This window comes from Chlamydotis macqueenii, chromosome 9 (genome assembly GCF_036417535.1).
Source record: "Chlamydotis macqueenii isolate bChlMac1 chromosome 9, bChlMac1.mat, whole genome shotgun sequence".
Classification (NCBI taxonomy): domain Eukaryota; kingdom Metazoa; phylum Chordata; class Aves; order Otidiformes; family Otididae; genus Chlamydotis; species Chlamydotis macqueenii.
In genome coordinates, this window is record NC_141564.1 from 60,336 (window position 1) to 72,928 (window position 12,593).

The 12,593-nt window shown below is 41.7% G+C and overlaps 1 protein-coding gene across 4 annotated transcripts in view; it reads left to right on the plus strand.

Moving 5' to 3' along the window:
- TFDP2 (transcription factor Dp-2) overlaps window positions 1-12,593 on the plus strand; it is a 64,348-nt gene that overhangs the window by 11,431 nt on the left and 40,324 nt on the right. For all 4 annotated transcript variants that reach the window (XM_086754186.1, XM_086754187.1, XM_086754189.1 and 1 more), the window contains one exon: window positions 10,571-10,664. In XM_086754186.1, the coding sequence (XP_086610312.1) occupies window positions 10,650-10,664 (15 nt within the window). In that variant the 5' untranslated portion in view covers window positions 10,571-10,649. The remainder of the gene's footprint in view (window positions 1-10,570; window positions 10,665-12,593) is intronic.

Below are 12,593 nucleotides of genomic sequence, written 5' to 3' on the forward strand. Positions count from 1 at the left end.
GAACCTTGTTTTTGCTCAGCTTGCTCAGTGGCATTAAGGGGAATTTGTGTTATAGAAATTTGAAAAAATGGGTTACTGCATGCCTCGGATGTATGGCTAGCTGTAGAGATTATTATTATTTTTTATGAGTGTTTTCGAGTTATGTTCTCTCGGTAAGAATACCGAATCTTGTTTGTGGAAGTCGATTGCTAACAGAGAGAAGGAAATTCTGGAAGCAAATACTTCCAAAAGCCCTCCAGCCGCGGCCAGGGTTGGGCGTCCCGGGGCCGCCCGCAGAGGCCGCTCGGCGGCAGGAGCGCGGCGGAGCACCCTGCGGGGCGGGGCGGCTGCTCCCCGCCGGCACCGTCCCCTTGTGGGCGCACAGAGCCTTTGTTTCACGGGAAGGGAGTTACCGAGCTGCGGCGAGGAGGAAATAACGGCCCAAGTTTTGCCCAGCACCTTTCGCGGTCGGCACCGCCAGGCCGCTGCCCCTTCGCTCGTGTCCGCGGCCGGGCTCTGCGGCCTGGGGAGGGGCTCTCCCTTCATCTGAGGCGGCCAGGCCGGCGGCGGGGCTGAGCTTCGCCTCCCCGGCACGCAACGACGCCAGCTCCTCTCTGAGAAACGGGACGGGTCCCGGGCAAGGCCTGCGCCGGCAGACACCGCGTGTACAGATGCGGGCTTTGCAGTGCGCCAGGGCGCCGGTGAGGGCAGCCACGGCCGGCTGCGGCGGCCGGCGAGCGCGCACCCACTGCTCCGGGCCGCACCGGCAGCGCGCCGGAACGGGCAGGGGACGCGAGGGAGGAAGCGGCAGCCCCGGGTCTGAGCTGGCCACGCCTTTTCGCCCCGCCCCCCCCCGACCACCGCCCCTTGGATTGGCGGGCGGCGTGTGTACACACACGGGATCGAGCCAATGGCGCGGGGAGGGCGCTCGACCTCACGCGGTGCGCCGGCCAATGGTCGCCACCGGTTGCCAGACGCCGCCAAGCTTGTGCGGGGGAGAAGGACCTGGGCTGAGCGCGGCGAGCGGGGCTGGGCGCGGCGGGGGGCGGGCGTGGCGGCGGCGGCGGCGGCAGCGGCGGCCGCCGCCGAGCTGGAGGCGCCGCGGCTCGCGGACTGGCCCTGGTGGGCTCCCGTCCCTGGGGCCTCCTCGCGAGCGGCAGGTGCGCGGCGCCGGCCTGGCCGAGAGGCGTCGTTGGCGCGCGGGGCCGGGCGGAGCGCCTGCTGCTGCGGGACCGCCGCCCTCGCGTGGTCTCGGCGCCGCTGCCTAGGCCCGGCCCGCGCTACCGCCTTCCCCCTCGCCGCCGCCGGGCCTGCGGGTGAGCGGGGAGCCGGGGAGCGAGAAGGGAGGGGCAGAGCGTTTCTTCCCGGTGGGCTGGGGCGCCGCCCTGCGGCATTTAACGGCCGCCCCCCTCCCCCCTACCCGCGCCTGGAGGAGTTACCGGGCGGAAGGGGACCCGGGGGGGCGGGGGGCCGGTGCAAAGTGTAGCTGGGGACTTCGTGGCGTGGTGGGTGTGACTCGCGGGGTTTTGTTGAGAGTCCGGCGGCAGCAGCGACAAAACTTCACCGGGTGCCTCTTCCTGCCCCTTGGAGTCACAGGCCCTCCCCGGCTGTCGGACGGGAGCGGTTGGGCGGCAGAGGTGAGTACGAACGGAGTGCCGCCTTCGGGAGCTGAGGACGCCGACAATGGGAGGAAAATACGGAATAAGCAAAGTGCCTTGAAACGTGGGGGAACACGGCATCCGCGAGCATCCCGCTTTCAGTGCACGGATGGTGCTGAGCTCTGTAGCACAGGTTGTGTTGCTTTCCTCTGGAGAGTGGCCTTTGGCTTTCGTTTTCTCTGTAAATTTTTGACTTTATTTTTTTTTTAATTTTGAATAGTTTGAATTTATATGATTTCACATACTGTGCAAAAACTTAAAACTGTTATTTGGTCAGTTTTAATAACTTGGAAATCAGTTCAGTTGTTTTCAGGACTTCTCATTAATACTTTTAACAGCTGATAATTGGTTTTTTTTTTTGTTCCCAGCCGTTATCACTGATGTAGCTTAATTATGCTGACAGGAAACAGAGCAAAACGTTGGAGCTCGTGTGATGTTGTAATTAATTGCAACTTGATATAATCTTTGATTAAAAAATAATCCTATGCTAGTATAAATTGATGCCATTAAGAGAGAAATGAATAATTTATTCCCATTTCTTTACCCTTACCAAATTAACTTTAGTTCATGTGCTTATATTATATTCTGTCTTATACAGATGACCGGTGTTATAGAATGAATGCAGAACTGTACTTCACGGCCCGTATTTGTGCCAATTCTATGCATACTCAAAGATGTTTTGCATATAGTGAAGTACTGAATTTCAGAAACTTCTGTTCAAAATAGTATATAGAGTGCTAATTACAGCACTTTGGAGAAACATGAAAGAGCAAGAAGTTTGCATTATAGAAAATAAAATACTTGTCAGGAGAGGTGCTCATCAGAGTAAAAAAAGGACAAATTCTTCTCCTTTAAAAAGTTTCATGTGAAGTGAGTCTAGTGCTTCTAGAAGAGGAAAGAGTAATGGACCAAGTGATGTAGTTCTATACTAAGGGAAAAACTGAAAATTATTAAAATATTAGCAAGATTGTCTCATGGGTGAATTTAAGAGTGATCTTATTTCACTCTCAAATTGTTGGGCTTTCTTCTAACTGCTTCCTGTTTTGTACAGAAATCACTATTGTAACACAACAAAAAGAAACCATTTGGCTTGTACTATTTTGATGTAATGAACTTTACAGAAAACATACACCTCTGATAGGAATGCTCTTTATTACTGGAGAGGGTTCTGACTGGCAGCCCCGCTTCACAAAGTGGTAAGGTACAGTTTTCAGTACAGCATCTTCACAGCAGCTATCCAGTGGAAAGGGGATCGGCCAAACAGTTAAGCTGGGCAAAAGGCCCTGTGCTGTTCTGCAAGGGATGTTGGTACTGCAGGGGAATTATTTATCCTTGTCTGCTCCTGTAGATGTTGGATACAACTCTAGGGGCCTCTTGTGCATCTGGATGTACTTCCTGGACAATTGTGAGCACTGTTCAAGCTTACTTTTATACTTTCCCATATTAATAGCATAAAAACCAGTCTAAGCAAATCAAACTTCACTTTGCAAGACTATTATATTATATATGCTAATATTAAATATGCTAATAATGTGTGTACTAATATATGCATTAGTAGAATCCATAACAAAAGCACAGCTTTCTAGAATATCATATTTCTAGTGAAATACAAAATAGCGCTTAAATGAAAAAGAGTAATATTTGGAAATAACTTCTCCTGCATCTAGCTATTCACTTACTGCTGTTGAAAAAACACTTTGCCTTTCAGAACACAGTTTGCAAAATTTGTGGTCTGCTGAAGGCACTTTTGAGAATATTTGTCTTTACTGAAACCTGTAGAAATTTTTAGATCTTTGCAGCACTAACTTGGTGATAAAATAATGCTTTAGCCAGCTCACATTTAGTATTGGCTGTCACAACAGACTGAAACTGAGCTGTAAAAGGATTAGCGTTTGTTTTTGTTCGTATGCTTGGTTGTGAACTGCAGCAATTCAGATGTTGGCACGATTTTGTTCTTTCTGACTTGATGATAACATTTAAAAGAGAGGTAGAAGACAACTTGATATTTTTAACTTCCCAAATCACTTAAGCTCCCCAGCCCTCTGAATTGCAGAGGGAGCTGCTTGAGAGGCATCTTTGAAAGCGCTATCCAGAATTGTCATGGCAGTATGGTCTTCCTGGTTTTTTTTAATCTTGACTTAGGATATTTTACAGCCAAGTTTTTCCCAAAACTTCTCAACATACTGTTGGGTTAACATACCTTCTAGAAATATCCATTTTATAAAGGTGATACTCCTGTTCTTTTGACTGGTTTTATGTTATTTGCATCAGTGAGATATGCCCTGGCCACCAGGTTTTACACAAACAGTGGTAAGAGTGGTGGTAGTGATGGTAGGTGAGATTATACTTCTGTTCCTACATAGCTGATTCTTTTCTAACAGTGACTGGAGTGCGTGGCTCCCAAACATGAAATTTTTGTTAACTTGTATCGACCAAAGTTCATTTTTGACTGTAACTCTAGTCTTGCAGCTTAATTTATTTTTTTCCTATGGAAGTTAGGGCTTGTTCCTCTGTTTGGCAAGTTGAGTTTCTCCTGTTTCATCAGGTTCCTGTTACTGTCAGGTTTGTCTCAGTTTGGGTGGGAAGTTATTCATTTGTGTCTTACAACGTCTTTAGTTCTTTTCAACAGAGTCCCTTACTAACCTGTGTGGAGTGACTGTATCTTCTGGTAGGATGCATGAAAAGGTGGCTTTGGTAGGAACTCATAATCATTTCCCCGTGGTAGGTGTTAGCGGATCTGTTCTACATGAATATGTGACGATTTTCATTCACTGTTTTGTTATCGGGAATTTCAGCCCAGGATGTAAGTGGAAGAAAAATCAAGAAGAATAAGGTCATATGTTTAAAACAAAATTGGCAGGTTGCTATAGGTACATGCTGTGTTTAAGGCTGTGAAGTTTTAGTGAAGTTGTATAGATTAATTCTTCAACTTGGTAGCAGCTATTATAATGATATTTGTGGGAATTAAAGTCTTAAAACAAAAGTATCAGTATTTGTTCATTAAGGCTTGTGAATGTCAATGCATTAATGTACTAAAAGTCACTTTGTAAACCATAATGGTCCTCCAAGTATTAAACCTTTCCCATATAAGCAATAGTTGTAATTACCAGAATAACAGTAGTAGACCTACGGTAGAAATTATGGCAGTAAAATGGCCAATAATCATGAATGAGATCAGGAACTGCAAGTGAAAGTGGGCTTATGTCCCCAGAGTGAAACCATAAATCTTCATGTGCATGGGCTCTTCATATAAGGAAAGAGTTAAGTAACTTTTCCCTTTGTTATAAACTTGACTTGAGAAATAAATTTCTGTTCTCTTAAATGTGCAATCCAATTGTTGTAAGCTTCAGATTGTCTACTTAAAAGCACTGCAGCTAAATTTCTGTTAATTCCAAATGTGTCTGTGCTGAGAAAAGTAAATTGTCTATAAAACTGAAAAAGAAATTTTAGATTGTCTTACACTTTTAAGTGTTGCGTGAGCGTTATCCACTATTTTGATGTCAAGTCCTACCTTGAATGACAGTAAGCTGGTTTGAGGAGTTAAAAGAGCCTTCGAAGGTTCAGATACTCAGGAATTATTCCGTATGTTTAATGTAACATCCTCCTTATTTGACCAATAAGGGACATGGTTCACCTCACTGGTTTTGAAGTAAGCCATAAGTGCTGCTCCTGTTAGACATACTGTTTACCACTAGTACTTGCATGACATTAGACATGTCTAAGAGCGTGCCTAAGAAACCGAGTCCCTTGAGGGAAGGAATATCTTGTTCCAGGTTGCTGGGATTTGGGTGTCGGTGCTGTCAGGACAGCAGTGAAGCACATGGAGTCTTTGGGTGCTTCCATCTAGGGGAGAGTTAGGTTACAGTTTTGGATTTTATTCCTGTGTTGTGTGTTCTTGTCACTCGTCCGTCAACTCAGACCTGGTTTCATCCCTGGCATTCAAGATACTCAGTAGTGTTTTTGCTAATGATGTTGTAACATGTACAACACTGAGGGTAAGTCTAGCGGGTTCTTTGTACTGTTGTAAATTTGAGTCATAACTACTGCTGTTGTCAGGAGGTGTCGGTTAATTTGTTTTGATGATAAATGGGCATTATGCTGAATCACAGGAACTTAGGAGAACCTTGTCAGTTGTAGGTACTTGTTTGGTTTTGTTACTCCCGATTTCTTGTGTGTTAGCTGGTTTCCCCAACCTACGAGATGAGATCTTCACTTTCAAATTATGTTCAGGTAGTTGTATCTTCCATTTGCATCTTGGTTTAAAGCAGCCACACTCACTTCGGTTTTGTGTCATGTAGTAGTGAAAAATTCTGTATTTTGGATTCATAGGTTGCAGTCATGTAAAAATGATTAAACAATGAAACTTTTAAACTCATTGCTCTTCTTCAGTTACTTTATTTTGTTGAAGCCTCGTAATATTGTTTAGCAGTCAGGTCACTTAGATTTCTTTTGTTCAGTTTCTCTGATCACCTTGTCAGTTATCTACTAGGGCTTTTTTGAAGGCATATAGTTGCTCACAGCAAAAGCTGAAAAAATAAGTCGTAGTACCTGCAAGACCTTTTATCATGCACATCATGGTGGGAGTTCCTTTCAAATGTTTCCTAAGAGCTACTTTCTAATATTATTGTCAAAATAAAAATGACTGAAGATGGTGGCTTATTTCCCACTCTGTATGTGCAACTTCTTGAATACACTCTTTGGTTGGCTTTTATAAGTTCTTCATTAAGTGACAAGCTGGATGTTTTATGGTCGTGGGTGTTTCTGTCTTTTGCAGTTTGTAGGACAAATTTATTTCTTGTATACATAATTAAGGGATAAAACTGGGACTGAGTCAGCTGAAGAGGACTCAGGAAAATAAAGTTGACAAATCAATGGAGTCTTCTTATAGAGATTCAAAAGCTGTAATTTAAATTTCAGAAATTTGATAACAAAGTGGAATTTCTGTTTCTTGGGGTACAAAGAAATTAATCTGACCAGTACAGATATTTTCACTAAAATTGGTCCTTTTTTTATCTCAATAGTTTCAAAAAGGAGCTGGATATTGAAATGTTTTTTTTTTTTAAGAACAAGATGGGGAAATGCTTCCTTGGAGCAGGTGAATTTCTGATAAGTACTTCATAATTTGGGAATTTTACTGGTCTGAAAACTGAGACACAATAAAGCAACATATGTGTAACAGGTGGTCTAATCCATGTAGATGCTGTGCATAAATTAGTGGTTTAAAACTGAGCTTGTGCTGATTAATAAGGAATCTTTTTGTTACTGCTGTCTTCTGAAATCGGCCTTGCAGTACCGTAGCTTGAAAGTAAGTACTATGGAGCAGGGTGTGAAGAATATAAACTAGTTTCTAGTGGACAGGCTGGCCTTTTCTTGAAACTGATGACACTTTCTTTACTGTTAGCTGAACCAGTTACTTGGAATGATTTTCACTTTGCAATACTCGTGATCAAGTAAATGAAAAAAACGCTCATTGGTGATGATAGTCATTCTAGTATACTAAAATATCTCTACAAATTTTTTTGTGTTACATGAAGGCTTTTCATAATAGCAATTTAGGTAACTGTCCAATAGTTCTCTTAATTTGTAGATGTTTAATACTGATGTAATAATTAGGTAAATTACACTTTCTGTTCTGAGATGGAAGTGGCCTTGAACCGGAGAGAACCTTTGTGTGGCGCTTGTCCGCGTGAAGGTGTGATATGTGAAGTACTGATCAGAATTTGAGAAAGCTAAAGAAAACCCGTGTAAGTTGGATAAAGCTTAATTTTCAGGGGTAGAAAATAGACTGTTATGGTATGGGGCTTTATTCTTTTCTACTATTAGGTTTTAGCCAGTATGTGTATCTTAAAGGGATAATTTAAAAAGAAGACTTTGGACCACAGAATATAAACCTCTGAAGGAATATAATATTTTTCTGCAGATAACTGTTTTGCGTTGTGTCTTGTACTGGGATTCAGCTTCAGTATCCCCGAAACTTCAGAATAGATCTGGCTTTTAACTTGTAACAAGAACAGATTCAGATAAACACTCTTCTACCGGTTTGTTGTAACTAGAGCTTGATTGTCTGGGCTTTGGTAAATTTAATGCCCAAACTGACTTTTTAATGTCATTTGCGTAAGTGATTAGGCAACATACGTTCTAGGAGAAACTACAACTCAAAATTTACGAAGTCAGATAGTTCTGTTGGCTTACTGTACTGTACGATATTTGATGAAAAGGCAAAATGATGGAAGTGGATTATAAACCAAGGCTTAGATTGCGAAGGGACAACCTTGGTTCAAATAAAGTGATATTTGTGTCTCACGTGCTTTGGGCTCTAAACCCATCTTTATGAGGTAAAGAATTTCAGTAGAAACTGGCTAAGGAACAAAAAGTTTGCATTTTGTGTTTATCTGTGTTGTGCAAGCTGTCAAACAACAATGGGGAATGAAGAGAATCTCCATTTTGAGGCCATCTGTGTAGGTTCTTTTGTTTGAACCTGACGAGATCATGGCAGATGGTGAGGTCACAAAGTCTGGCCTCTAGAGCTTGACAAAATGTGTTCATAAGGTTGGAAGAATACCAACTGTTCACACTGGCTGAAGAGCATTGTGGCAAAGGACTGTAATAGTTCACGGACAATTCCTTCTGGATCCCTAAGCTTGATAGCAAATAACTTGTCAGAGATGAGACTAGTTTGCTTATCTGTAAACCTGTTAAAACTGCTTAGCAAATGTGTTCTTAACTATGTTTTGTTTGAGTAAATTACTTGTAAAGCTTCTTAAAGCAAGAGGGGGGGAGGTCAGACTGCGTCATGAATTTTGCCCAGGGCTCCAGATTATGTATTTGGAGGGTTTGTGTGGAAAGAGGAGGAAGGTGGGAAAAGAAAAGGCACATAGATGATAGTTTTCAGATGCAATGCAAGGATTCAGTTATTTGCTCTTTGCCGTGACTGCTGTAGATTTATGACTTTTTTGTGACTCTTCTTCAGGTTTCAGGATTGCTACACAGATCCAGTAGCCCCTTTCCCCAGGGTGTGAATAGATCTCTCTCTGTAGTGTTCTCCCTGAAGGCAGAGAAAAATGCTTCTTATTTTCTTGGATGTTTTGTTGTGAAACTAAAACTTACAAGTTTTCATGGGAGAATGTCTTAGTAGACAATGTTGTGTGGTGTTCACATGCTAGAGTAACTGCTTAATTATGGCTGCAATAAGTGGAGGCGTTAAGGAAGAGAAATACAACTCATTGAACAGGAAATGGAGGACACCTCTACGTTGAATAAAATCTTTTTCCACTAACTCTAATAGCAGTTTAATTGATATGATGTCTGAATAAACCAAGAAATGAACCAAAAATCCTAGAATTTAAAATTCTTCTGGATTGTCCAACCCAACTAATGCAGTGAGAGTTGAGTTCCACATTAGCTGCGCACACTACTGAAACAATTTTGACATTTTTCTAGAAAGGAGGTGAAGATACTGGCTGTTCTGAGACTTTGCGTAGGTTAAGATACAGAGGAAATAGCATGAATTGCACTCTGCTTTTGTAACTAGTGAGTTCTACTGTACATGGTCGTGGCTCATATTTGGTAACTAGTTTAGAATCACAGAATAGTTTGGGTTGGAAGGGACCTTCCAAGGCCACCCAGTCCAACCCCCCGGCCAGGAGCAGGGACATCTCCAACCAGATCAGGTTGCTCAGAGCCCCGGCCAACCTGGCCCGGAATGTTTCCAGGGATGGGGCATCCACCGCCTCTCTGGGCAACCTGGGACAGTGTCCCACCAGCTTCATTGTAAAAAAATTTTTTTACTAATATCTAATCTGAATCTCCCTCCCTCTATTTTAAAACCATCACCCCTCGTCCTATCACCACAGGCCCTGCTGAAGAGTCTCTCCCCATCTTTCCTGCAGCCCCCTTTGGGCACTGGGAGGCCGCTCTCCGGTCTCCCCGGAGCCTCCTCTTCTCCCGGCTGAACAGCCCCAGCTCTCTCAGCCTGGCCTCACAGCAGAGCTGCTCCAGCCCTCTCAGCATCTGCGTGGCCTCCTCTGGACCACGAAGATTAGGCATCTTCCAAAAGATTTTGCTGAATTGATTCTGCACTTGAAAGTGTGAACAGTTCTCCCTTTCTTATACATCCAAGTGCAATTCATATGTCTTTTGTAGTCTATTTTTTTTTTTTTTAACAGCAAGTAGTACTTATAAGGTACTTTCAAAGTACTTAAATGCTTTGTCAAGTTAATTCTCTCTTTAAAATGGTTTGTGTTGCCAGCATTGACTTGTAACCTGTGTTCTTCTCTTTTCTTTAAGGCTTCTGGAAGCTTTGCTTTAAAAAAAAAAAAGTCACTTTAAGTATTTTTCGGTATAGCAAAATGTTTGTCTTTTCCTGGAATTCTAATATTATAATTCTAATTGCATAGAGCTAATTAAAAAAAAAACTGTGAAAATATGAAAAAGATTAGTTTGAACTGGAATGTTTTTTTTTTCTTGGCTGTCTCCTAAAAATACTTAAGATTTGCTGTGTATATACATTTCATAGTATTTCCTACTTTTGTATCAAGATCTTTGAATGTCTGCAGTGATGGAATTAGAAGCCTTCTCTGTTGGTGGAGGCTAAAGACACAATGGAGAGAATTAATTCACTTCCAGTTTTTAGAGTTAATCTGCATTAGATGCAAGTGATTACTAAAGTCTTGTAATTAAAATCATTGAATGGTATAACATGTGTTACTAGTGCATTAATATAGTTAGGCCTCTATGTAGCGTGAGCCTCTGTTTGTAAGTTAACATTTCTGCCTAATCCAAGCAATGTGCATTTCTAATATCTGTGCAGAACCTGACTTTTATCAAAAAGTGAAGGGAAAAAAAAAAATCTGTCCTCTGGAGGTGCAGGGTTTCAGCTAAAGAGGTAACTGAAAATATATTTTAACTAAGATATTTCATTAACTTTCTTACAGCATGTTCATTTTAAAGATTCTGTGAAGATGAAAAGGGATATCTCATGGTTTTACGGACTATAAAGCAATATTGTCTGACATGACGGCAAAAAATGTAAGTATAATTCTACAACACTTATTACTCTTTACATTCGCTTGCTGCCAGTCACTTCTGGCTTTCAGAATTTGAAGATCTTTGTGTTTGATTTCTTATATTTGTCCATACAAGAAATCAAACACAAAGACCTTCAAATTAAAAAATCTTGTCCGATTTTTGTATACCACAAATATGTACCCCCATAATTTTCTGCAGTATTATTTTGAGAAATTTAAACTGGTTAGAAACCATCTAAGGATGTGGAGTTTACTCAGCTATAGGTCAGGTTGATAACAGCTTTATGCTGTTTCCTTATGAATCCATTCCAACTTGAGATATTCTATGATTCCTCTAACATTGCTCCAAACTCCTCATTTTGTTGAAGCATCTTCCCTTTGCACCAGAGTAAAATCCTTCTACTGAGCCCAACTCTTAAAACTCAATAAAGAACAGAAAGACAGCGTATTTCTTTACTAATGTCTATCCACTCTTGGTTTCTAGAAGACTGAGAGCCTTCCTGTTTCTTCATCTGCCACATTAACAAGCCTGTAGTGAGGAGTCTAGAGGCTTTATATTTGACTCTCCTGTTCTGAGGAAGGTCATGAACTGTCTAACGTCCTGGCCTTAGTTTTCTGCCTAATTAGCTGTGCTTCCTGAGGTAGACAATTTCTATAGAGAACAGTTCTGATCAAGCTTGGTGGTCAGTGAGTTCACTATGACTTTGGGTGCCTGCCATTTTACCTGTTGACTGCTTTTGGTAGGGCATCCTGCGGTCTAATTAAACCTGAACAGGTTTGTGAGCCAAGATGGCTGAAGAAATACACAATAAAAGTGTAGGTAACCCTAGGATGGCTCTCTGTTCAGTAACTGCCAAAGATTTTGTACATATTTGGTTAGATTGATGCCAACAGCGTAGTTTGATTAAATTAATTCTCAAGTCTTGGAAATCTATTTTCTGTTAGTTTTATTAGTAGTTTCATTTGCTGTGTCATTCTAGGTAAGGCTTTCAGATGCCTTATGTCTGATGGTTTGCTTCAAGCTGACCAAACCAGAAAGTAAATTGATATGTATATGCAAAGCCCTTTGACTGACTTATTTCATAGGCCGTATTCAACTGTAATATAAATAGGTAATTTACTGATGTATGTGGAACAGCTCCACAAATACAAATCGTTTGTGGTTGTGACCTTTTATTCTATGCAGTCAAAGAATAAATACCAATGTCAATAAAATCCACGGAGTATTGTGTGGTAGTCTTAGGTTGACATCGGTTGGGAAAGATCTCAGGAGGCCATCTCCTGGTGCTTTGTATAAAGCTCTTTTACGCTTGAATTCAGAACCCAGTGGCTTGGTGCGTTGTTCAGGACTGCTCAGGGCTTTGGGTTTGGAAAACTTCCAAGGACATTCAGTCTGAGCAAACCTACAGAATAGGTATGACATTCTGTCTGGGTCTTGTGCAGAATATAGAAATATGGTTTTGTTGTTTAATGCAAGGCTATGGTTATATAGACTACAGTTTTATAGAATAAATATTTTGTTGGTATCTATGCTTTGAAATTTTGCATATTAACTAGGTTTGCATCGTTTATGTAGTTCATGTTTATGGGTTTATTTTTTATAAAGCAGTTACTGTGGTATAGATGAAAGAAGAATTGTTTTCATGTTTGTTAAGTATACCTGTTCAAAGGATTTACAAAATAAATAACTGTGTGAAAACAAGGGTGATAATATGCTTTCTATCCTTATTTATAGCACTTCTTCAGGATTTCCTGACCTAAGTTACTCAGAACTGCACACTCAGGCCAATAGTGTCAGCCCTAGTGTTTTCTGTTGCTATTAGAAGGCCCAAGAATGCTTCTGAATTTGCAGATTTCCAGGGTTTAGCATATGTCTATGGGTTTCTGCAGCCTGAAACCTGTTTCAAATGTAAGGTTTGTGTTTGTCCTT